General features: G+C 44.2%; 1 protein-coding gene across 1 annotated transcript in view; it reads right to left on the minus strand.

Moving 5' to 3' along the window:
- The window catches only part of CACNA2D3 (calcium voltage-gated channel auxiliary subunit alpha2delta 3), an 876,027-nt gene that overhangs the window by 398,002 nt on the left and 453,178 nt on the right, over positions 1–24,847 (minus strand). The window contains exon 9 of the mRNA XM_003781696.2: positions 1,445–1,534. Within this exon, the coding sequence (XP_003781744.2) occupies positions 1,445–1,534 (90 nt within the window). The remainder of the gene's footprint in view (positions 1–1,444; positions 1,535–24,847) is intronic.

The following is a 24,847-nucleotide window of genomic DNA, read 5'->3' on the forward strand; positions in this document are numbered from 1 at the left end:
TCTCTACTCCACAGAGAGAGTCAAAGCCCTCACCAGTGTCTCTAAGACTCCACAGGATCAGGCCACCCTACTTCCATGATCTCATTCCCTGCCACTCTCTCTCACCCACTGGCTATCCTCACTTTGGTCTCCTTCCTATATTGTACATGTGCTAAACTTCCCTGCTCAGGGCCTTTGAACTTGCTGTTTCTCTGGCTAGAAGCTCCTTCCTCAAGACCCCTGCATGGCTACTCTCACCTCCTTCTCTCCACCGGTATCCCTACATCAGTTAGAACTTCCCTGACCTCACCGTATAAAGCAGAACCTCTCCATCCTCCCAGCACTCTGACCATGCCAGAACAACAGTGCTCTCATTCTTCATTGAGCTACCCACCTCATCTGTCTCTTCCCCCTAGAACTGAAGGTCAGCAAATGTTTGCTGTAACTCTACAGAGTAAAATATCTTAGGCTTTGCAGCTCATATAGTCTCTCCGTCACAACTACTGAACTCTACCCTGAGTGCAAATGTGAAATGCAATGCCAGGGACAATACATGAATGGGGGGCATGGTTGTGTTCCAACAAAATACCATATTTACAAACACAGGGTGCAGGCTGCATTTGGCTCACAGGCCATAGTTTGCTGAATTTTGCACTAGTGCAAAGGTTATCTCTCCTCACCGTTGTATTACCAGGGTTCGACATAAAAGAGCATGTAACATATGGTCCAGGTCCATGAATAAAGAGAATCACTATTTTCCCCACTATCCCTCCTAGAGTAACAAGAAAACAGTGGCAGCATGTTGTTCCAGCTTAACACAGTTGGATCCAAGAGTCAGATTCACCAGCCCAGGATTCCCCAATGCGTCTCATAGCATATTAACAGGTGCTACTTGAAAAAGAGAGTCTTTGTTCAAAGAAGCAGGATTGTTTCTCCTACAGCACTTACTGGAGGCTTGGATATTCTACTGAATGTTATGTTGCAACTCTCCCAGGGGCTGGCATAGGGGCGGGATGGGGTAGCACATAGTATTCCCCAAGTATACTGAATAGAGAAGCCCTTCTCTGAATGGCCCATGGACGGGGCTTCAGTGAGACCCATGTGAGGAGCGAGTTCACTCTATGGGGAAACTGAGAGCATCTCACGTGGAAAGCAACATGCATCACAAAGTGTTCAAATGCTGGGAGACCCTCATGGCCCCAGAGCCAACAAGCACGGTAGATGAGTCCAGTGACCAGATTTCACTGTCCACTCCAACCAGCAGTGGCAGTGGGCTGTTTTGGCCATGTGGGCTGACACCTGGTTTCCCAAAATGCTTTACATGGCTGGCCAGCCTCACCCTTCCATCCGTGCCTGTGGATCTTGGTCAGTCACAGACAGGGCAGACGATAATACTAAGCCACAGTTTTTTAAAAATACCATCTTTTTTCCTGGGGATGAAAAGGGCACATCAAAAGGAGCTTACATCGCTGAGAATGTTGAAAGCCTCATTCAGAGCTATATCCAGCATTCCGATTCCTTTGGCAAAAAGTTTGTCCAGATGCTCCCTGAAGTGCTGAAACAACAAAGCAGAAAATCCATTAGTGTCTGTCCTGTTGTGCCAAACACCAACCTCGAATGGATTAGATGTACGCTATAGCAAAATCAATGATCCTCAGACCCAACTGGTCATCATTTATTCTTTTCCATCTACATTCACAACATAAGAACTTATTCAATGTAAAATTTACCTTTAATATTCATGTTTTAGCTTCTATCACAGTTTAGGAAAAGAAATTAGTTGAACTCTGATAAAAATTACGCAGTTCACAGAGAATTGACACTTTCCCTCCAGTTTCATCCTGTGACTCTTCCCCTCCTTTACCCCCTACTCTCTCTCTCTCTCCAGGACACATTTGGGACCCTGCACATGCTTCTTTCCACTGGGAACCCACCCCTGGCCTGTTGTCACACTCTCTCCCTCCTGCTGTGGGAGCTCAGTGAGGACACCACCCCTGCCCGCCTCCTGAGCCCTTCTCAGGCTGGCCTCTGAGACCAGCTTGGACAGGTTCCTCTCCAACCCCATGCTCCACCCCACACTTGGTTCCACGATGTGCTGAAATTCCAGGTGTGCAATTTCCTAATCACCACTCAAGCAAAATTTCCTAAGACAGGGCATTGCTCTGTGGCCCATGTCTACCACACGTCGGACACGCACAGAAGGTGCCCAACAGGAATCCCTGAGGGGAGAGGATAAAGACTCAATGAAGACATGAAAACTGTAATTATGGGGAGCGAGACCCCACAAACCAGGAATCCAGAGGAGCTTCAAAGAATCAGAGGAATAGGAAGGAACTCTGCGAGGTAGATGTATGGAACAGAACAGAGAGCCAAGAGTTGAATCCAGCCACCTACCGTTATCTGATTTTTGACAAGCCAATTAAAAATATTGAGTGGGGAAAAGATTCCCTATTTAACAAATGGTGCTGGGCTAACTGGATGGTGTCCTGTAGAAAACTGAAACTAGACCCACACCTTTCACCATTAACTAAGATAGACTCTCAGTGGATTAAAGATTTAAACTTAAGACATGAAACTATGAAAATACTCGAAGAAAGCATAAGGAAAACACTTGAAGAAATCGGCTTGGGTGAAAATTTTATCAGGAGGACCCCTCGGGCAATTGAAGCAATGTCAAAAATACACTTTTGGGACCTGATCAAACTAAAAAGTTTCTGCACAGCCAAGAACATAGTAAATAAAGTGAGCAGACAGCCCTCAGAATGGGAGAAGATATTCGCTGGTTATATCTCTGACAAAGGTTTAATAACCAAAATCCACAGAGAACTCAAACTTATTAGCAAGAAAAAAACAAGCAATCCCATCTCAGGGTGAGCAAGGGACTTGAAGAGAAATTTCTCTAAAGAAGACAGGTGCATGGCCTACAGATATATAAAAAAATGCTCTCCATCCTTAATCATCAGAGAAATGCAAATCAAAACTACTTTGAGGTACCATCTAACCCCAGTAAGATTAGCCCATATCACAAAATCCCAAAACCAGAGATGTTGGTGTGGATGTGGAGAAAAGGGAACACTTCTACACTGATGGTGGGAATGCAAACTAATACGTTCCTTTTGGAAAGACATCTGGAGAACACTGAGAGAACTAAAAATAGACCTGCCATTTGATCCTTCAATTCCTTTATTAGGTATATATCTAGAAGACCAAAAATCAAATTATAACAAAGATATTTGTATCAGAATGTTTATTGCAACCCAATTCATAATTGCTAGGTCATGGAAGAAGCCCAAGTGCCCATCGACCCACAAATGGATCAATAAATTGTGGTATATGTACACCATGGAATACTACGCAGCCCTAAAGAAAGATGGAGACTTTACCTCCTTCATGTTTATATGGATGGAGTTAGAAAATGTTCTTTTTAGCAAAGTATCTCAAGAATGGAAGAAAAAGTATCCAATGTGCACAGTCCTACTTTGAAACTAATTCATAGCTTTTATAGGAATGTCATAACCTAATTATAGTCTTAGAATATGGGAAGGGGGGAGGGGGGAGGGGGATGAGGGGGAGATGGGATAGGGAGGGTGATTAGTGGGGTCACCTCTATGGTTTATCTTACAAGGGTACAAGTGAATCTTTCTAAAAGCAGAGTATGAATGTCTTAACTCAATAACTAAGAAAATGACATGAAGGTTATGTTAATCAGTTTGATGAGAATATTTCAAAATGTATATGAAAACAGCACACTGTACCCCATGATTGCATTAATGTACATAGTTATGCCATAAGAAATAAAAAAAAAAAAAAAAAGGACAAGGAAGGCGCTCTTCCAGAGCAGGTCCCGCTGGCTGTGCTGCTGGCTCCCCAAAACCCAGCATCAGCCGGAAACTGACCAGGACAAAGAAAAATAACTGCAAACCCCCACACAGTCCTGCCGCCCACAGCAAAGGGACAAGAGTGGATCCAGGCATGCACTCCGGAACACGCATGTGTGTGTGTGCAGTACCCCCAGTCAGAGCCCGTGCCCACAGCATGACCACCTGGCACCACTCTAATCCACCCATTCCAAAGGCATCCACACCCTTGTCTGCTGGGGAAACTGGCTGGAGGAGTTACCAGGAGGGAGAAGGTCAGGAAGGGTGATTTTGTGACAGAGGAGTGGCTTTCCTTCTCCTACTATACCCTGGGACTCAGCCACCACCCACCACCCACCAGCAAGCCACCAGCACTCAGGTGGTGACACCCATTCAGGATGTGTCTTCTAACACACTGAGGACCCTGAACCTGTACACAGATTCAAAACAGATCACAATCCAGAGCCACAGAAATGGTCCTAAGATGCTGTTCTGCTCCTGCCTGCAAACCTCAGGAAGTGGCCGAGGCAACCAGGCATTGGGGTGGGGTGCAGGTGTGCTGGCGAGATGGTGCAGTGTGGACTCCAGAGCAGCCACCATCATTGAAGCCTGCTTTGTGTTAGGCCCATACCTAATACAGGGCCACTGAGAAATCACAACCCTGAGGCTGCACTTCCCACTTTACCAGTGGGGGACTGAGGCTCCACCCTTGACCCAGATTTCCATCAGGTCTGCTTCACCTACTCTAATGCCCTCCTCTGTCCTTCTGTCCACTATATATCTGTTGCTTCTCTAAACTAGAAAAAAAAATTGTTTCTTTTTTGGGGGGGAGCATCTTGTACACCAGGCACTGGACATGGGCTTGAAACGTACCTGAGCAATCTGGCTCTAGAATGCTTCCTCTTCACCCCTGTGTCTGGGCTGGGGCTGAGTCTACAGGTGATGATCAAGGGGCTCAAGTGATGGGGGAGAAAAATGCTGAGGACCAGAGAACTAGGAAAACTACATGGCCAGGAGCCACGCCTTGCACTTCTATTTCCTTCCTGCCCAATTTTCAAGGTCCAGCTGGATGCCAAGTACATGGCAGGTCCTGGATGAACACTAGGTGACAAATGCCTGAGAAGCCAGGCATCCCCACTGCAGGTGGGCAGGGAAGAACCACCACCCAGGAAACCAGCCACCAAGAGAACATAGGCTCAGCAAATATGACTGCACTGTGGTCCCTACACACACACCCCGGGACGTAAATCATGGTAAAGCACCCATCACACAGCTTGCTGAGATCTGGTCTTTTAGCTGGCCCCAGGTCCACATCACTGTGGCCGGGCTCTGCCTTTACAAGTTCTTCTATTCATCTGATGTCATTTTCATTAACTGTGTTTAATTATGGCACATCACACAAGTTTGCACGGTGTGTGTATGTGTTGTTGTTTTAACAACATAGAACAACATTTAATTTTTCTTTTAATTTATGTGTAGTTGTGTGTCACATGCCACTTCAGGCAGTGGTCTCCTTTATCTTTGGACACTTAGAGAGTTAAATGCAATACCAGTTCATGGAGTGCTTTTCACTTTGCTTTTATAACAAGGTCAGTTGTGTTTTGTTTCTTCCTCTTACAAATCTGGTTCCTATATTAGATGGAAAAAATATTTCCTCAAGTTAAGGGCTTCCAAATGATGCCACAGGGGAAGGGCCCTTTGTTTCTTTCTCTCTCTTCTGTCCATTATTTCCAAACTACTTTTTCCCCTACTCTATAACCTAAGCCAAGTCAATACCCTGGGTCTTTTGGGCTGTGTTTATCCATCAACCCAATTCTCCTACACAAAACCAGGTCTTGCCTTCTAGGAAACTAGCTCCCATGATGTGACTTCCAGAGAGCTTCTGTGTACAATACGGTAGCCATGAACCGTAGGTAGCTATTTTCATCTAGCACTAAAAATTCAGCTCCTTGGTAGCATTAGCCCTGTTCTATGTGATCATCAGCCATAGGTGGCCAGCTGTGGCTACTGCATTGACTGCGAATTAGAGAGCATTGTCACCATTGCAGAAAAGGTTACTGGGCACCACTGATCCAGAGATACAATGTTAGAATAGTCTTACCTCCCCACTAAGCCACTGAGGATGAATGGTGAGTCAGAGAAAAGTCTCTAAGGCCTATACCCAGTGGATATGTGTGATTTTTGCCTGTCCAGCATCCGCTCCCCTTCTTCTGATTTCTTTTCTCTTCTACCCCTTTGTAATTTATATGGTTTGGATGAGGCTCTCCCTCCCTCCCAGATCAAGAGGTAGGTCTATTTATCAGACCTGTCCAATCTATGAATTCCATTCATGGGTCACAGTCATGCCTGGTCATTAACCCAATCCCTGGGCTTTTGCTAGAATGTGTGGGGAAAAGGCTCTCTCTTTCCACTGGGATTGCGAAGAGGTGAGGAAGGAGGCTGGGGGCTGCCAGCAGTCAGCTTGCACAGGAGAATGAGCACACCTGAATGAAATGACAGCCAAGGAGAGCAGAGCCCACGATGGAGGAGCCAAAGCAGGATCGGGACAACATGGCTTGAGCCCCCACATCCAGGCATGCCTAGCCTTTGGGTAAGTGGGCCAATAAATTTGCACTTTTGCTTAACTGGTTTTAGCTGGTTTGGGGCTGTTTAATTGAAAGGACCCCTGTGATTATGATGACCATCATAATGACCCTGCTCACCGATGCAATACCTCTCCAAAGCCTTCCCTGCACCATCTTAGCTATGCTCCCTCCTCCCCTTCACAGTCACTATCAGCATTCTGTGTGGTTTACTGCACCTGTGCCAGACAGGGTGAGACAGGCTCTCGGTGCTCCCGGATTTAACAGCCATTGCTTTGACTCTCCACGACATGGAGGAATTTGTGATTTTGCTGAAGAGGAATCCTAACCATATGCACCCCAAAAATACAATCTAGAAGCAAAGGAAGGGGCCTGGCTGACTGCCCTGAACTGTGCTCATCACTATGGATTTCTTTTCCTCCACTCCCAGTTGTAGCCACTGTAATATTCAGAAAGTGCTATATTTAATGCCATCATATCATTATCCTCATACATAAGCAATCAGTATACAGGCCCAGTGGACTCTGTGAAAATGAAAAACTAAACTGGGAGGCAGGAGATTAGGCCTACCTATCATTCACCAGCTGAAACCCTGAGGCAAGTGGCTTTAGCTCTCCAGCCTCAATTTTGCCCCCTGGGAAATGGGGATGAGAAAGTGCCAAGTAGTGAACGTCATCAGTGCTTCCGACCAGCAGGCAGGACTTCCCTCCACTTCCCACTTGGACACACACCCTCTCTATAAGCCCAAACAGGACACTCCTTTATCTGTGCCTTTGTTTCCCCTCTTACTTCAGGGAGGTATTGTGCTGACCTCTCACAGAGAAGATAGAAAAAAGGAAGTGGGGACCAGAAAAGATATGAGACCACCTTCATTTTATATTCACTAAACGAAAGGACTGTCTCCAATACTTGAAAATTTAAAAATTCTTTTAATAGAAAGCTTTATGCCTCGAACACCTTCTATGCCAACTTCCTTGTCTGCAACTTTATAATCTAATACACCCTGGAAAAGGGTTTAACTCACCCTTCAAGGGCCAGGTTTTCTTAAATGGATAGAGACCCCAGATGATTTCACTGACCCCAGGCCCCCAGTGTCCTCAAGAACACAGCTGCAGAAGAACAGAAGGCACAAGATCACCTAAGCCAGGGACGTACTCAACAATCCCTTAGCAGAAGGGGGCCAGTTTTCATTATTTTTCTCAATTAAAATAAACAGTTTATTGGAAATGGTTACAATTCCATTTTATTATTAAACTTCAATAAAGAAGGTGAGGGTGGTTTTTTATCTTTGCTTCAGGCAACTTACGAAGCATATGCTGCTGCCCAGGAACAAGCCTCACTTCCAAAGCAATTAGTGCAGCCTAGTGCCTGGGGAGACGAGCCCGGCGAGCGCCACTGCCTCCTGTGCCCGGTGCCAGCAGGCACGGCCACAGCCGCTTATCTCCGTCAACCAGTCGCAACACTCAGGCCAGCGCAGGATCCTGGTAAAATAACCCTCTCCTTCCATCAGCATTTGGTTTACTTGAACCATCCTGATGACTCTCTCTGTGAAAATAGCAATCACACCTTTTCCTGTCTTTGTAATTATACTAAATGTTTGTGTCCTCCCAATTAAGGAGAATAGGAAGTGAAATGAAAAGTGGACCTCAGAAGACAAAATGATAACTCTATCTGCGGAGCCATTGTCCTGGCTGAGGGTACAGCTGCCACTTGGGGTAGGGTTGATAGTAATCTATAAGTGACACCCATCGGGGTCATTCGACTGCACACGTGAATTCTGCACTCATTAGGCACAGATAAGAGTTGCCACAGTAACTCAGCCATGGGAAGGCTTAAGAAATTGCCTGGCCAGGTCCTCCAATGGCAGCCAGCACTGGCTGAGTGAGGACTGTACGTAGATGCTGAGTGCTTTTTATGTGTTACTCCACTTGATCCTCCTAACACTCTAAAATAAGGCACTATTACATTCCTATTTTACACACAGACCAACAGAGGCTACAAAGGTGAAATAATTTGCTCAAGATGGTGTGGCAATTATGAGGCAGGGTGGGTTTCTGGGCACTAAATCCTGGATCTAAATACCTGTGCAATAAGGCCCCTTCCCAACACAGGGCACAGCCCTTTGCGTCCCTGATAATGTACAGCACGCAGGAGGGTACAGAGACTGCAGTTCATGTGACAGCCATGATTCCATTCGGAGCTATTTTCCTGGGTATGTGACCTGTGCAGTGGCCCATGGTCCCAAGCACAGAAAGGTCCTGTATTTGGTTTAATGCTTTGTTGCCACTGTACTGAAATTCTTAAGTTTATCTTCAAATCTGTGATTTGTAAGGGAAATCCAGCAGACATAAGGGAGCGTTCATGGGAGCAGAGGAGGGACAGGAATATGCTATCCCCTGCTCCCTGCTGTGCACTCACACACAGCACAGAACTCTGGTGGGCCACAACAGTGCAGGTGTCCTCAAATGTGCTTGACTGTGGTAGGTCAGTTTGTACTGGTAGCTTCAGATGGCTCAAACATGTGTCAGCAAACTTAAATTAAGGCACTAAAGGTAAGAGTACCCTGCAAAGGCTCTCTGATTTTCCACTCTATCAGTAACAGACATGCTACCACTTAACTTCTTCCAAAACAGAGAAAAGGTGGCCTGAGTAGATGAGCAATGTTCCAGCAACCACGTCTACCCATTCTGATGCTAAACTACTCAGCAAGATTTCCAAATCAACCTTCACAGAACTCCTAGGTCCCATAACCACTGAGCTCTAAACCCAAACTGCAGAAAGCCCATTTGTCAGACCCAGAGGGTGGTCATAACTATCTTTCCACCAGAAATGGATATTACAACTAAACACTATTTAATATATATATGGACTCTTCATCCTGATATCATTCCTTGGGACAACACTCCCACCTCCCAACCCCAAACTCAACCTGGGATGAGTCTCCCATGTACCCATTTAGTAGAACTTCCCTGGTGGAACTTTATAGCCTCTTTTGGGCAAGTATCTCAGGGATCGAGGGTGGTGCACAGTCAGTACATTTTACAGGAAAGTACACGTTTTGTGATATTGCTACCCAAAGCCTGCATACCAGTAAATCAGACAGTCATTTGATTCCATGGGGAAAGCAGTGACATGGTGTTTCTCAAAGATGAAAACAGAATGACTGAAGAGAGCTGGTATGAATGAGGGAGGCCCAGCTGTTTGCAATTTGGGGGAGAAAGTACAGACACCGATACAACCACGTCTGAGCCCTTCCCCATTTCTCCCTCACGTTGTATATAACAAATTGATGCGTCTGAAGGTAGCAGCTGTTTAATGCCAATGCCAAATTAGGAAGAGGATAAATCCCCTGGATGTGAACAGTGAATGTTCTTTCATACCAGGCAGTCAGATGAGCTATAACCTCACTTCAATAGCAAAAGCACTAACTATTTCATATAAGATGGTGGTGGTGAGCCCAGAATTGGCACTTCTCTGAATACCTAAAGAGCACTGCTGCCAAAGCAGTCCACATGTCCAGGTAACTGTGCAGAAGGACCTCACCAGTGAACGTGGCAGAGTCGGAGAGGGTGCTCTGCCATACACATGAGCTCATCTCCCTCTGGTGAGGTCATGATGACTTGTGAGTGAGTCTCAGTGAACCAGTCTGTGACCCTCAGACTGAGGAAATATGGCACGGACAGGAGCACCTGCTCTGTGTTTCCGCATGGTGTGGCAGTCTGTGTGTAAATAACAGGCCTTCCCCTTCCCATCTTTCTGACATTTCTGAAAGTCCAAGTTCATCCTTTATAAATTTTATAAAAACCTTGATTTGATTCAAATCTGTTTCTCAAGGGACGAATGCTTTCATCAGCTGCAGTGTGCCAGAGCAGACAGACGTCAGACTTTCAGGTAATTCCAAACACAGTGCCTAGCTCTGAAGATGCTTTGACCCTGAAGAGAGGTGCATGGACGGGCAGCATCAGGGAGAGTGCGCTGCACATACAGTGCTGTGGGTGCCATGGGGGAGCAGGCGTGTCTCCATCAGACACCACCTCACAGTCAGGCTGACAGTCCTGTGTACCCAAACACAAAGCTCTGGCCCAGGGTTCAAGTGTGGGGCTGCTGAGACACACTTGCCCACTTAATGATGGCAAGCATTCATTTCTAGAATAGCTTGACAAAGACATGTGACCCCAAGAGACAACTAGATTAGAATGTTTACTTTGTGATCGCTTGGAAGACTTATATAATACATTTTATAAAACTTGTATTCAATTAAAATGTGTTTGTTTCAGTGATCTCTGTATTTTGCCAAACTTAATTACATTCGAGCGTTAAACTTAATTGTCTGAATTTCTTCCGTTCTCATTCAAGTTTGTGAATAAACAAATATTCTGTGCAGCACTATTTATTTCTTTAAGGTATGAGTCAACATTTATTTGACCAGTTCCCTACTGACGAAAATTTAGGTTTTCAGTATAATATTTTTTTATACATTACTACAGTAAACATCTTTGTACCCATATGATAGCACATATGTATAGGAATAACATTATAAAAACTGTCATAGAAGGTAAATTATTGGGCCAATAATTTCTTCATTTACACCAGGCAGAGTTACTGTTAGGATGTAATGAAGGAATCCAGACAGAGTCCGGCACACAGTAAATGTTCTATCTTGTTAGCAGGTACCTATGGCTCATAAACCCTCGTGGCACTGATTTTGAACCTAGTAGAGTATCCATGTAGAAATTCTAAGAACAAACTGCCACCAACAACAAAGTTATAGGCTCCTATAATGGGAAACCTTGGATGTGGCTGCCTTGGGAAAGGAGGGACCAGGACTCAGCAGTGCACTCAAGGCCAGTCTTTCATATCTGTAATAGTAATAACATCTCCTGGCTCTACTGGGGTTTCTTTCTGCCAGCAGGCTCTTGACCACGCAGCTGCCTACATCATCAGCCTCCCATTTTCCCAGCTCAGTCTGTCCATTGGCAAGAGCTAGGGCTGCCAAATAAATATAGGATGCCCAATTAACTTGAAATGCCATATAAACAATAAATAAGATACTAAAAATGTACTCATTGTTTATCCAAAATTCAAAGTTAACTGGCTGCCCTGTTTGGTTTTCTAAATCTGGCAACTTTATACAAGACCAGTATCAGTAATATTACTATCAGAAATGTTCCTGAAAATACTGATTAGTGCAGCTTGGGTTATGTGTCTAGGCCTAGGCCAATTAGGTGGCCGGAGCATGGACCTAGATCATGTGCCCATGTTTAAACTTAATGGCATTGACCTTTTGCTGTAGAAGAACTCTAAGATGTAGCAAGAACTGGGGTAAGTTCCACCTAAACGTCACCAAATGCCTTTTATAAGGACAGAGGGGTTTTCATGGAGAGGGGATACTGTACAGATAAGAATAGTCATGTTATTTTTTAGAGCTGGGATCTCACCATGTTGCTCAGGCTGGCACCATCACAGCTCACAGCAACCTTATGCTTTAGCCTCCTGAGTAGCTGGGACTATAGGCACATGCTACCACATATACCTAATTTTCTAAATTTTTTGTAAATATGAGATCTCACTATGTTGCCCGGGATAGTCTTGAACTCCTAGCCTCAGGAATCCTCCTTCCTAGGTCTCCCAAAGCCCTGGGATTATAAGCATCTCCCAAAGCCTTGAGATGACAGGCATGATCCATCATACCTGGCTAGAAGAGTCACTTTCCAGAAGTTTCTTGGTGGGTACAGCACTTGAGAGGCAGTGGCACAGTCCACATTCCCAGAGAAATGTGCTGACGTAGGCCAAGGGAGCGAAGCTGTGCCCAGACACACCTCCAGACTGAGTCAGTGCTGTCCTCTGCGGTAGCATGCAGAGTGGGGAATGCATGTAGAAGGGGGATAGAAACAAATGGTAGTTTTTCTCAGGGAAAATCACAATATGCCCCTCAGTAGTGAGAGAGAAGGGTTTCTAGAAAACAGTGGTCCTGGGAAGGTTTGAGGACTAGCAGGAAGACAGTGCCCAAGCCAGAAGAGAAGAGAATGCCACAGACGATGGAGATTCAGTAGGTGTTCTTGACACACCAGCCTTGACGCCAGGCACTTGTCAACTGCACCTTCTTGAACCCTCGTGGTAATTTAAGAGATAAGGTGGCACTCTTCTTACCCACCCTTTCCAAATCTGTTTCCAAAATAGATTTCCATCACTTGACTAGGTCTCACAACTAATAAATGGTAGACCTGGGACTTAAATCCAAAATGGATATTTTTTTTCCCCCAGAAACTTTCTATAATGGAAAATTTCAATTGTCAACTCATGACAAACCAATACGCCACCACAACCTGCTTCAGTTCTCCTTGTGGGAACCAGCTCTCAAATGATCCATATCTCCTGATACTCAGACCCTGTGTGGGGCCCTCCCACATGGCACCAGTGTTGGTCTCTATGACCAAAAGAATGTAACAGAAGTGATGATATGTCACTTGCAAGATTAGGCTGTAAATGACATTATGGCTTCTACCATGGCTACTCTTCTGAGTTCTCCTGGACGCTTCACCCTGGGAGAACCCAACTGCTTTGTTTGGAACACCCCCATGGAGGTGCCATACACTGAGAAACTGAAGGTTCCAATCAACAGCTATCAGGAACCGAAATCTCTTTGCAACAGCCATTCAATGATCTTAAATATGAATCTTCCAACCTTTAGAAGACAACATCCTGAATGCAACTTCATGAGAGACCTTGATCCAGAACAATCCAGATAACTAATTCCTGGATTCTTCATGCCAGGAACTATAGGAGATCATATATTTTAGTTGTTTAAAGCTATTAAATTTGAGGGTAATTTGTTCCACAACGACAGATAACTATTACAACCCCATCCAGATTATTCTGAAGCACATCCCAGACATCATCGTATTTCATCTGCTAACATTTCAGTATATAACATGTGTCTCTGAAAGAAAAAGACTTTTAAAAAAACAAAAGTACAATATACATTCTGCTTCATGTCAGTCAGAGTTACACAGTTTGAAGGAGGATCCAAACAAGGTTCATACATTGTGACTGGTGGAGAGGCCTCTTAACTATTCTAGAAACTTACTTTTCTTATAAATTTTTGTGGAAGAAAATAAGTTACAGATCACGAAGAACCAGATTTTACTGATTGCACTTCTGAGGTGGCCCTTACATGTCCCTCTGTCCCCTCTGTGATAGTAAAGTGGTGGTTAGATTTAGCAGCTTGACCAGAGTCAGGCCTGACCACCCATTTATTTATTTACCTGGCATTTGCTTCATTCATGGCATTGTTACTTCTCTGAGACAAATGGTGGCAGTCTCCTTGTAATCCTGGTAGCCACCGATGTGCCGTGCCTAGAATTATTAAGTCTTTAGGGGCCACAGCACAGTGACATTTTAATTCCATCATTCTTCCTCACTTATTCAATTTAAAAAATTCTATGAATAAGAGGTTCCTCTTTTGGGCAGTGCCTGTGGCTCAAAGGAGTAGGGCGTTGGACCTATGCCAGAGGTGGCGGGTTCAAACCCAGCCCCAGCCAAAAACTGCCAAAAAAAAAAAAAAAAAAAGAGCTTCCTCTCTTACATTGCTTACTTATTAAGGAACCACTTGCAGAGGAAAGTTGGATCAATGCTAGCTGTGCTTTATTTGTTTACTGGTTTTCAAAATAAAGATTGATCCAAAGGTGAGCAATGAGGAACTCCTCACCCCCTTTTTAGTATCATTAATGTTTTTTCTGCTTCATGTTTTTAGTATTGGCATGAACTGTAATATATGTTATATGTTTCTGTCTTTGCTGGAAATTTAGGTTTGTTTCTGGGGGGCTAGGGAGATTGTGCAATGTATCCCATCTTTGGCTATTGGGAGCGGCTTCTCTTCAGGGTTGCTCCCCAGTTTTTCTATAGTACATGATAGTTTCCTGCTATCACAATAGGCAAAATGTTACAGGCTTATCTTGTTCATCTTCTACCCCCGATGTAGAAGCAGCCATTTCTCTAAAGAGACCAATAAACCCACTATTCCTAACCATTGACCCCCTATAGCCTCTGTATGCTCTTTGGGTACACATTTGAGGAATGAGAGGGAAGGAGAGGCAGGGAAACAGAGCGGAAAGGTACCCAGTGAGGGGCAGAGAAGGAGAATGGCAACATGGCATCTGAGAAGCTCAGGAAGAGCACAAAATATGTGCAGATCTTACTCCAACAACCTGACAGTGAAGAGATGAGCAAGGAAACAAGGGTGGGAACCACCTGCTAGACCAGTCAGGAATTGCTCCAAAACCAGGCAGCACAGTGAGGGAAAGTTGGTGTTAGAACAATTTGATGAAAAAGGCTGGCGGTTCATGCGTTAGTAAGGCAGCTTCTGCCACTGGTCAGGACCATAGGAAAATGGTCCATCCTCAGGACTGGAGGGGAATTCCAAGGACGCCCATTACATCCAACCACATCGGTACTAGGTGAAGTGTAACTATATTAACCCTACATCTTTGCTACCCTGGGCTCTTCTCTTTCATCATGGTACACATTTTACCCCAGTATCCTTACTCTGGCTTATAGTCATTCATTGATTCATCACATGTTTACTAAGAATCCACCAAATGACAAAAACTGTATTTGATCAATTAAGCAGCAGCAAACCAAGACTCTTCCTACAGAGTTCACATGCCAGTGGAGACTCCATCAGTAAGCACACAGATATACGCAAGAGTAACAGGTGCCACTGAGGAGAGGAAGTGGTTCTTTGGTAGTATAGACCAGAGAAACTAAACAAGGTAGAGTAGGGGCGTTAGGGCATAAGATGGATAGGTAGGGAAACAGGATGTGCCAAGGTCCTGGGGCAGGAGGAAACAACATCCATAAATAACTGTAACAAGGTCACTGAGCCCAGAGCACAGAAAGGGAACATGGTGCACCAGGAGCCCGGAGATGTAAGTAGAAGCTAGACTACACCAGGAACTTACTGGTATTCAGAGTTAGCATTCAATAATTAACTAGAATGTTGTTTAAGGATCAAGAAGCCTTACGACTCAGTTGTAAGATCGAATGTGAACTCCTTTCCATGGGACAGAAAGCCTTTCTAGAGACCCCCCAGATCAACAGTAGGTGGGCCATGAGAGTAAACAGAGGCCCACGGCCTTTCACATGCTATAAAACAAACAGTAGTAATCCAGAGGAAATGGAAGTATGGATTTTCAGCCTCAGGACATGAAATCAACAGAGAGTTTTACAGACAAATTGCATGCCCCCATTACAGAAAATTAAGATTCAATCACTGGCAAGGGAAACAAAACAGCAGAAGAAATCTCTCCAACGAAGAATTTTATGACACGTCAATAAAGGAAATTTTTTACTTTTTTTATTCACTGCAGGAAGGTATGCCTCTTTTAAACATCCAAGCAGTTTTCTGAAGCAAAATGCTTCTTTGCAAATGTGCTGTCTACCTGACAGGTGGAAACGCAAATTGGCAAACATAATGTGCATGATAAGAGGGCTCTTGGCTCCATCACAGGTCAACTCAGCGCCCACTGTGCTGAATTCTGCCACTTTGGTCCACTTAGTGAAGACAGTCTCCTAACATCTACTGTTTGCATCCACCCACAAAGCCACAAACGCCACCCATGCTGCACATGGCTGCCTCATGTTTGGCCATGGGGTGGTCCATTTTATAACAGTTCACCAAACCGCCTCCCATGCTGTGTCTCCCAGCCCTGGAATATGCAGGGTCTCTTCCTCGGCACATAAACCACCTGCCCCAGCAATGTAGGGTTGTGAGATAATGGTAGTAAGGAATCATCTAGCCTCATCCACCAGTGTAGATTGGTGGGTCAATTTCAACTGGCTGAGAAATGAAGTTGTCTCTTGGTAAATAGCCAGCAGACATCCTCCGACTCCTTAGCTGGTCTTATCCCTTCCCAGAGCTGGCGTTCCCCCAGCTGTTAGGACATCTTCCCAGCGCCCTGGAGGTTATCTGCTTTTCAGCCTGGTAGGCAATAGGTTTCATGAGTTTAATTAACACATCTCACCTCTAATTGAAGTTAAAGGGACTTTAGAAAGAAAATCATTATTTCCATCACGGAGAGAATAATAGCAAAACATGCTAGTTACAGAACATCTGGCTAGTACTCGTCACAAATATAATAAATGCAGGAGCTGCAGAAGGTCTCTCGTTTGGGATTCAGGCCCTCCCTGGGCCTCCCCTGACTTCACCTCCACAAAGCCTACTTGGCCTTTTCCTCCGTTGCTCAGGGTCCCTGGGCTATTTCTGATTCAAGGTGGATCATAATTGTGAGTCATTAGAATGAAATGATTAATGTCACTGCAATAGCAGGGGAGTCCATGAGAAGGTGTCCTCAAGAAACCAGGAGGAGTAGGCCTTGTAGCCTACCAAGGTCAAAGATGTCCAAGGAGGAAACATATGGCCATTTATGAAAAATAAATTTTCCTCCAACAAGGGATGCTTTATAGAAAGTATCTTATCAGCAAGCCCCCACTCTCTCCCTAGGAAGCCTTGGGAGAGCAGAGGAAGGGGGAGGAAGCCAACCCCAGGACAGCATGACGGTGGGACTGGTGTGAATCTCCACTCCTGGGGCAGGACAGACAGCAAGGGCACCAGCACACCAATCCCACTGTTTTAAGGCAATCCTTCTGAGAATACATACAGCACTTAGAGTCAGTTAATACGATGATGATCTTTTCAAAAAGAAAACAAACATCCCCTTGACATTACGTGTGATGAATTCATTTATTTAAGGCAGACTTTGCCACATAACGCCAATATGGGATTCTGTAGGAGGTGCCAACGTTTCTTCACTCTTTTCCTTCCACATCCTGCCAAAATATGAATATGATTTTCAAGGTAGTACTACGTATTAATTACTATTTTCCCCAAGATGGTAATTCTTGTCCAGGTTCGAGAAGATTCTATCTCCTTTCCAATAGAAGAGAGTGGATAGACCTGTGCCCTAGACCTCAACATTCCATGTTTCTAGTTTCATGGAAACTTCTCCCCTGAGCACAAGAGCAGGCATGCTAACTTAACAAAATGGCTCTTCGTCAACATCTTAGAAAAAAAAAATGACTCCATTCTGGAATGATTCTAAGTGGTACCCCAAGGATCTTGATGACAAAGACAAAAGACCACCTGGCTCAGGTGACTGTGCAGGAAAGTCATTTGTAGTTGAGTCTTCAGAAGTGGGACATAAATTGACATGTGAGAATTAAGAAAGAGTTATTTGAAAGCTGCTTAGCAGAGATCTTTCAAACAATCTCTCAGTGCAGAAAGACAGTCTGAGAAATGGTTGACAATTAAAAACATGTGACTCTAACACACGGCTAAACCCCATGACTCCCCACATGTGAGACAGCATGCACAGAGTGCAGTTAGTTGTAACACGTCCTCCGATCCAGGTAGGCTGTGTTCACGCTTTGCTCAGCCCCAGTGATGACTCTAAGAGAAAACTCTCTAAGGTTTTTGCTGCAGGAGGCTTTGCTGAATCACTCGAGTAGAACAAACCCCCAGATCCAACCCTCACCTGCACAGTCTTCCCCAGACTCTAGGGGAGCAGGACATGCATGCTGACAACATACCCGCAAGAGAGGGCAACCCCACTTTCGGATTAAGGAGGGATTATGAAAGCCAGAGTTGAAGAGGTATTTAAAAAGATCTAAAGCATAGGTCCTGGAAAACGCTGGAATATGGAAACCAGATTACCAGATACAGTCATATAATCTCTCAAACACTACAGTCTTCACATAAACCTGCATTAACACCCATTACTCAGCCCCCACTGGATCAGAGTCCTGAGGCAGGTAGGGATGGGAATGTGCTTTGCTTACCAAAAAAAAAAGCATTATATGCAATTCTGTGCATTGCTGATTAACACTCTCTGCTTTAAGGAATGTAAAATTAAAATGAGCAGCTTATCCTGAAAAAAACAAAAATGAAAGACAAGGAAGTAAAATTTTAGGGCATTTATTCTAATAGTTGCCAAGTACTTATAATGGGTATTACGGGTTAATCGGTGTCCCCAAAGGGATATGTTGAAGTCTAAACCTCGACCTCAGAATGTGATCTTACCTGGAAATAGAGCCATTGCAAATGTAATCAGGTAACATGAGGTCATTGGGTTGGGCCCTAATCCAGTGTGATTGGTGTCCTTATTACAATAGACATAGACACACACAGGGAGAAAATAGCCTTATGAAGATGGAGACAGACATAGGAGTGATGCATGTACAGCTAAGGATTGCTGGCTACCATCGGAAGCTCCAGGCAGTGAAGAAGGAATCTCCCTTAACAGTTTCAGAGGAAACATGACCTGCCAACACCTTGACTTCAAACTTCTGCAGGTCCTGCTGAACTGTGCAATAATAAATTGCTATTCTTTTAAGCCACCCACTTTATGGTACTTCGTTATGGCAGCACAAGGAAACCAAGACAACATTATTTCCTGAATCGTCAGCTACAAATTTACTTCATTAAATGGTCTTCTTAAAACAAGTTTTGGAGATATTGTAAAATAAATTGTTTAACTCTCAGAAAGTTACAAAGTATATGAACATTTTAAAGACTCTAAGAAGTCCTCCAGCATAGACTCTTATTTAAATTCATCTGATTTGACATCTCTAAGCTTTATTTGACAAAACCTCCTTCTCCCTGCTCTCATCAGCACACCTGTTAAGATCTCATCATAGAATTACCATTCTCTCAAACGCATTTTAAGAAACACCAGCTTAACCAATACAAAAAGAGAAGCACGGAACAGACTTGCTCTTTCTAGGGAACATGATCAGATGCCAGATTTCCACTGCCACCTTCACCACTTAACATGCAAGCAGCATTTGAGACTATTCGAACACTTGCAGATCCTATCTGGTTACCCTCTGTAGGAGTCAGTCAGGCAGCCATAACAAAATACACAATTGTGTGCTTAAACACAGAAATTGATCTTCTCATAGCTTAGAAGCTAGAAGTCCATGATCAAGATGTTGGCAGGGTTGTTTTCTACTGAAGCTCCTCCCTTGGTTTGCAGATGCCACTCGTCTCAAGGTCTTCACGTGGCCTTCTCTTCACAGATGTGTATCCCTAATGTGTCGGTTATAAGAACAGCTATCACACTGGATCTCAGACTCACCCTGACGAGTTCATTTCACCTTCATTACCCCTTTAAAGGCCCTTTCTCCAAATGTAGTCACATTACAAGGGAAGGCTTAAATGAATACATGCTGGGGGACACTATTTAGTCCATAACATCCTCTCAACTGCTCAGTTAGGAGGCAAATGTCCTTGTTTTTGTAGGTAAGAAAACAACCCAAAGAGGCAAAGTTGTTCAAAGTCATTAACAAGTATCAGAGCCCAGACTGAGGGCTCCACTCAACTCAAGGTCTTCCACATTGTGGGTTTCATTTACCTCCCCACACTCCTTAGCCCCTGCGCCAGCAAGCTTCTCCCATGGCAAGGGGGCTTCTAGCAACTTCTCTGATAGATTATGTATCTTTTTATTTTTTTAACACATTCTTATTACTTTGTTTTGAAAAGAAATTTGAGTCTGGATACCTTTAAATCTGCAAGAGCCATGTTCAGAATAGCAAGCCACAAGGGCAAAAGCCACATTTTTCAGTACCACCACTGAGATCTCCAGCAGAGTGTTCTCTACACAGTGGGAGCTACGCGTATCTTGGCATCTCAAGGCTTAAGAAAGGAGGAAAAACCTCATAGTGCTCAAACACACGAACTCTGGAGCCAGGCCACGTGCATTTGAAATCTAGCCCTGTGACTCTTTTGTTGTTGTTGTTTTTCCTGAGACAGGGTCTTGCCCTGTTGCCCGGGCTAAAGTGCAGTGGCATCACCCATCATGGCTCACTGCAGCCTTGAATTCCTTCAATCCTCCTACCTCAGCCTTCCCGGTAGCTGGGATACAGGTACTCACCACCATACTTGGACTTTTTTTTTTTTTTAATTATCTTATAGAAGCAGAGTCTTGTTACATCACGCAGACTGGTTTTGAACTCCTGGTCTCAAGCCATACTACCAAAGGGCTGCGATTATAGGCACCAGCCACAGCACTCAGCCTGTGATTTTGGTAAAATGAGGAAAAGGGAATGTTCCAGACAAGGCCATTAAGGTCAAATGAGACAACAAATCCAAGGTACTGAGCAAAGGGCCTGAAACTCATAAATACTCAGAAATTTTCAGCTGCTATTAAGGGAATTTTTTAAAGATTTTTTATTTTGAAATAGTTGTAGACTCATGTAAAAGTTGTAAAACTAGCAATAGAAAGCTCCCATGCCCTTCCCTCCACTTCATAATATCCTATCATGTCATATCCTAATCCTGATACCTTTATCATAGTACAATTATCAAACAGGAAGTTGACAGTGGTACACTGCTACTACCCTAACTACATATGTCATTTCAGGAGTTTTTATATGAATCTTTCACACTATGTGCATAGTTTTATTAAGTTTTATCACAAGAACAGACTCACGTAGCTTCCACCATAATTGGACTCAGAACTGCTCTACCAGCACAGAGACAGTCCTCGACACCATCCTCTCTCCACTCCTAACCCCTGGCAACCACTATTACTCTCTGTCGCTATAATTTTACTTTGAGAACATCAGATAAATGGAATCATATAGCATGCAACCTTTTGTAATTGTCCTTTTTCACTCAGTGCGGTGACCTTAGTATCTATCCGAGTTGTCCACATCAGCAGTCTGTTCCTTTTTATTCCACTGTATGGACGGATCACAGTTTGTTTATTTATTCACCTGTTTAAGGACACTTAAGTTGTTTCTAGTTTTGGTGGTTCCAATTAAAACTGTGATGAACATTCATGAGCCTGCAGGTTTTCATGTGGACATAATTTTCATTTCCCTAGGGCAGACATGCAGGGCTGAAAATGTATAAGAAATTGCCAAACCGTGCTCCAGAGTGGCTGCCCCACTCACATTCCCACCGACAGCCTCTGAGAGAGCCAGTGGTTTTGCATCCGGGCACCTGCTATGATCAGTGTATTCTGTTCTGGCCAGTCTGTGTAGTGGCATTGTTGAGATTTTAAAGTACTTGGGGAGTACTGCTGGGCCACGTATGAGGGGAAGACATTGATGCAAGGAATCCAGATAAAAACGGCCTCACCAGGAGCCATTCCACAATCGGAGCCTGCAGTGCTGCCCACACAGGGACAGCTGTTTTGCACCGTGAGGACTTTAGGAGGGAGGCAGAATCAGGTCTCTGGGGATGTGAGCACACCCCCTGGAGGCGCAGAAAGTGTGACCTGCCTTTGCACAGCAGCCCTCTGCCTGGGGGTTCCCCCAGTGTTGTGGCAATAGTAAAACACTACTTTAGTGAAAACCTTAAAATTGGGGTTTTGTCCACCTATTGCTCCTCTGGCTCCAAGGATTACATGGAAAATATTTTCAAGTTCAATTCTGAGACACAATATGAAGAAGGGAAAAAGGTCTGAATATCACCAGAGGAACACAAGGCCAGCATGAAACACATGTCCACAGTGCAGGACTGGGAGACAGGTGCATTTTCCTTTAAAGTTTGCTGATGCCTTGTAGTTACGTTAATTTATGATTGTAGTCTCAGAGTTGGTGCTAATAGGAATGGGAGAGAGGATGAAAAGAAGCTTTCAGGTCATGTTTTCTTCTGGTCCAGGACCCAGGGATCCCATCCTCCAGCGTGTGCCACACAGGGTTACATCTGCAGGCCTGCCACATCGTGGATGCAGGCCAGAATGGACCCAGGGGAAGCCTCTGTGAATTCAGCTCACTTATGCACCTTGGACTACTTCAGCCTTAGAAATGCTGCTTTTTGAGCCCTCAAAGTGTAAAACAAGAAGCTCACAAGAGGAAGGCACTAGTTGTTGTTATGTGATCAATAAACAGAAAACACATAAAACAGAAAAAAAGAAAGTCACATTACACAGTCAAGTGAGAACAGCAGCTGGTTCTTAAAGTCGCCTTGATAAATCTCCTTTTCCTTATTTGTTGCTGTTGCTCTGCCTTAAAAATAAAGACAAGGAGGAATAGATACTCTAGGGTAGAGAAATGGACCAAACTCCATTCTCATGTCAGAATTAAAATGCACTTGATTCTGCTAGGTAAAGACTCTGCATCTTAACCTAAGGGCGTCATGCAAGACAAAGTCACCCAAATGAGCTGGAACAATTCCTAAGAAATGATTTCTCCTACAGATGATCGTTGATATGTGTATACAGCTGTCAGTAAGTTCCGATCTGCATTTACTGCCAATTCCCTTATCTAATTCTGACAAGCCCTGGAATTCACAGCAATGTTCACCATAGTGTGGGCACTACAGTGGGATTCTCACAGTGTGCTTACTGAGTGTCTGCGGCAAGTGCTGGAAGAATTAGACAAGGTCCCAGGCTGCATGGAACTTATATCCCATCTGGTAGGGGCAGGAGAGGGCCAAGACAATACATAAACTAAAAAATATTTAAGGTAAAATAGCCTAAACAAATGTTCTGAGTGGTTTAGAAACAGGGAAGTAGGTGATATGGGCTACCACAGGCTGGGTGGTCAGGAATATTTCACTATGGAGGAAAGGTGGAATTTCAGGCTCAGAAGAGCATATTTCAGGCTAAAAAGACCACGATCTATCTGAAAAGGCAGCCCAGGCCAGTGTGGTATGAACAGCAGAGGCCAGTAATGAGTAGCGTTAGAAGGGGAGTCCACAGTAGAACAGGCAAGGGCCATCTCATGCGTGGTGAGAGCTGGAGACTTCTTATAACTGGGATAGGCATGTGAGTTTCAACCATGTTATAGGCTAAATTGTGTACCCCCAAAAGCATATGGAAGTCTCAACCCTCAGTACTTGAGAACATAACCTTTTTTGGAAGGATCTTGCATATAGAGTTAGTTAAATTAAGATGAAGCCATGCTGACATAGGGTGGCCTTAATCCAATATGACAGGTGTCATTATAAGAAGATGGCCTGGCTGGGTGTGGTGGCTCACTCACCTGTCATGCCAGCCCTTGGGAAGCTGAAGTGGGAGGACTACTTGAAGCTAGGAGTTCGAGATCAGCCTGGGTGATATATCAAGAATCTGTCTCTATGAAAAAATTTTAAAATTATCCAGGCATGGTATTATACCTGTGGTCCTAGATACTCAGGAGGCTAAGGCAGGAAGATCACTTGAGCCCAGTTCAATATTATAGTGAGCTAGGCTGATGCCACTGCACTCTAGCCTGTGAGACAGAGCAAGACTCTGTCTCTAAAAAAAAGAAAAGAAGATGAAGATGGCCACACAGGGAGAACATCACACTGAGACAGAGGATTAGAGTGATGTCTCTGTAAGCAAAGGAATAGCGAAGATTGCAGGTGAGCCGGCAGAAGCCAGGAGGGGCAAGGAAAGATTCCTCTACAGGTATCAGGGGAACATGGCCCTGCCCATAATTTGATTTTCAGAGTTCTGGCTTTCAGACTATGAGACAATAAATTTTCTACTCTTTTGAGACACTCACTTACAGCAGCCCTTCCAAACTCATACAGCAGCATGGCTTAAGCTGTATAATTTTCTAGATCTCAAGAGAAATTCAAGTGAGTGAGCTCTGTCAACAGACCCATTGACTTGAATTCCTTTAAGAGTTTGAAAACTATATAGTTTGAGACATGCTGGTCATATTCCTTAGCAATAATCTTCTAGATTTTAGCCCAGGAGAGGCCCATGTCACTTATATTCAGGAGACACAAAGGCCCATGGGCAAGGAGCTGGAGCCCACACCTCTGCCCCTAGGAGAAGCTATGTAAGCAAGAGCAACATTCTTAAAGTGACAACTTTGCATTCACTCTAACTTCTTAAAAAGTTCATTTCCCAACATGCTGGCACTCTTAGGTTGCAAGCAACAGAAACGAATTCAGTATTTAGAATAAATGAAGACTCAGTGCTGGCTGCAGTCAGGTACCATAACTGGAATGAACATGTTACTGGTTTTCTTCCTGTCTTGGCTTTTCAGAGCCCTGAACAGAAAAGTTCATCAGCCTTATTTTGTGAGACAGAGTGAGGGACATCAACTTATCAATGTATGGTCTGGCCAAGATTTCAAAGTAAAGCATTCTTAGCAATAAGAGGGAGGGATGGATGTATGGCAGCCTAAAACCATAGGCAACTAGGATGAGACTGCAAGGGATAACAGACCATGGGGCAACCTGTGTCCCTGTGGCTGCCGGCTCTGCATGCAACAGATCTTGGAGACCACTATTATTATTATTATTTATTTATTTTGGAGACAGAATCTCACTCTATTGCCCCAGCTAGAGTGCCACAGTGTCAGCCTACCTCACAGTAAACTCAGACTCCTAGGTTTAGGTGATCTTCTTGCCTCATCCTCCTGAGTAGCTGGGATTACAAGCACCAGCCACAACACCTGGCTAATTTTTTTCTATATTTAGTAGAGTGA

The sequence above is a fragment of the Otolemur garnettii genome, unplaced genomic scaffold, assembly GCF_000181295.1.
Source record: "Otolemur garnettii isolate 467f Iridium unplaced genomic scaffold, OtoGar3 scaffold00002, whole genome shotgun sequence".
In the NCBI taxonomy this organism is placed as follows: domain Eukaryota; kingdom Metazoa; phylum Chordata; class Mammalia; order Primates; family Galagidae; genus Otolemur; species Otolemur garnettii.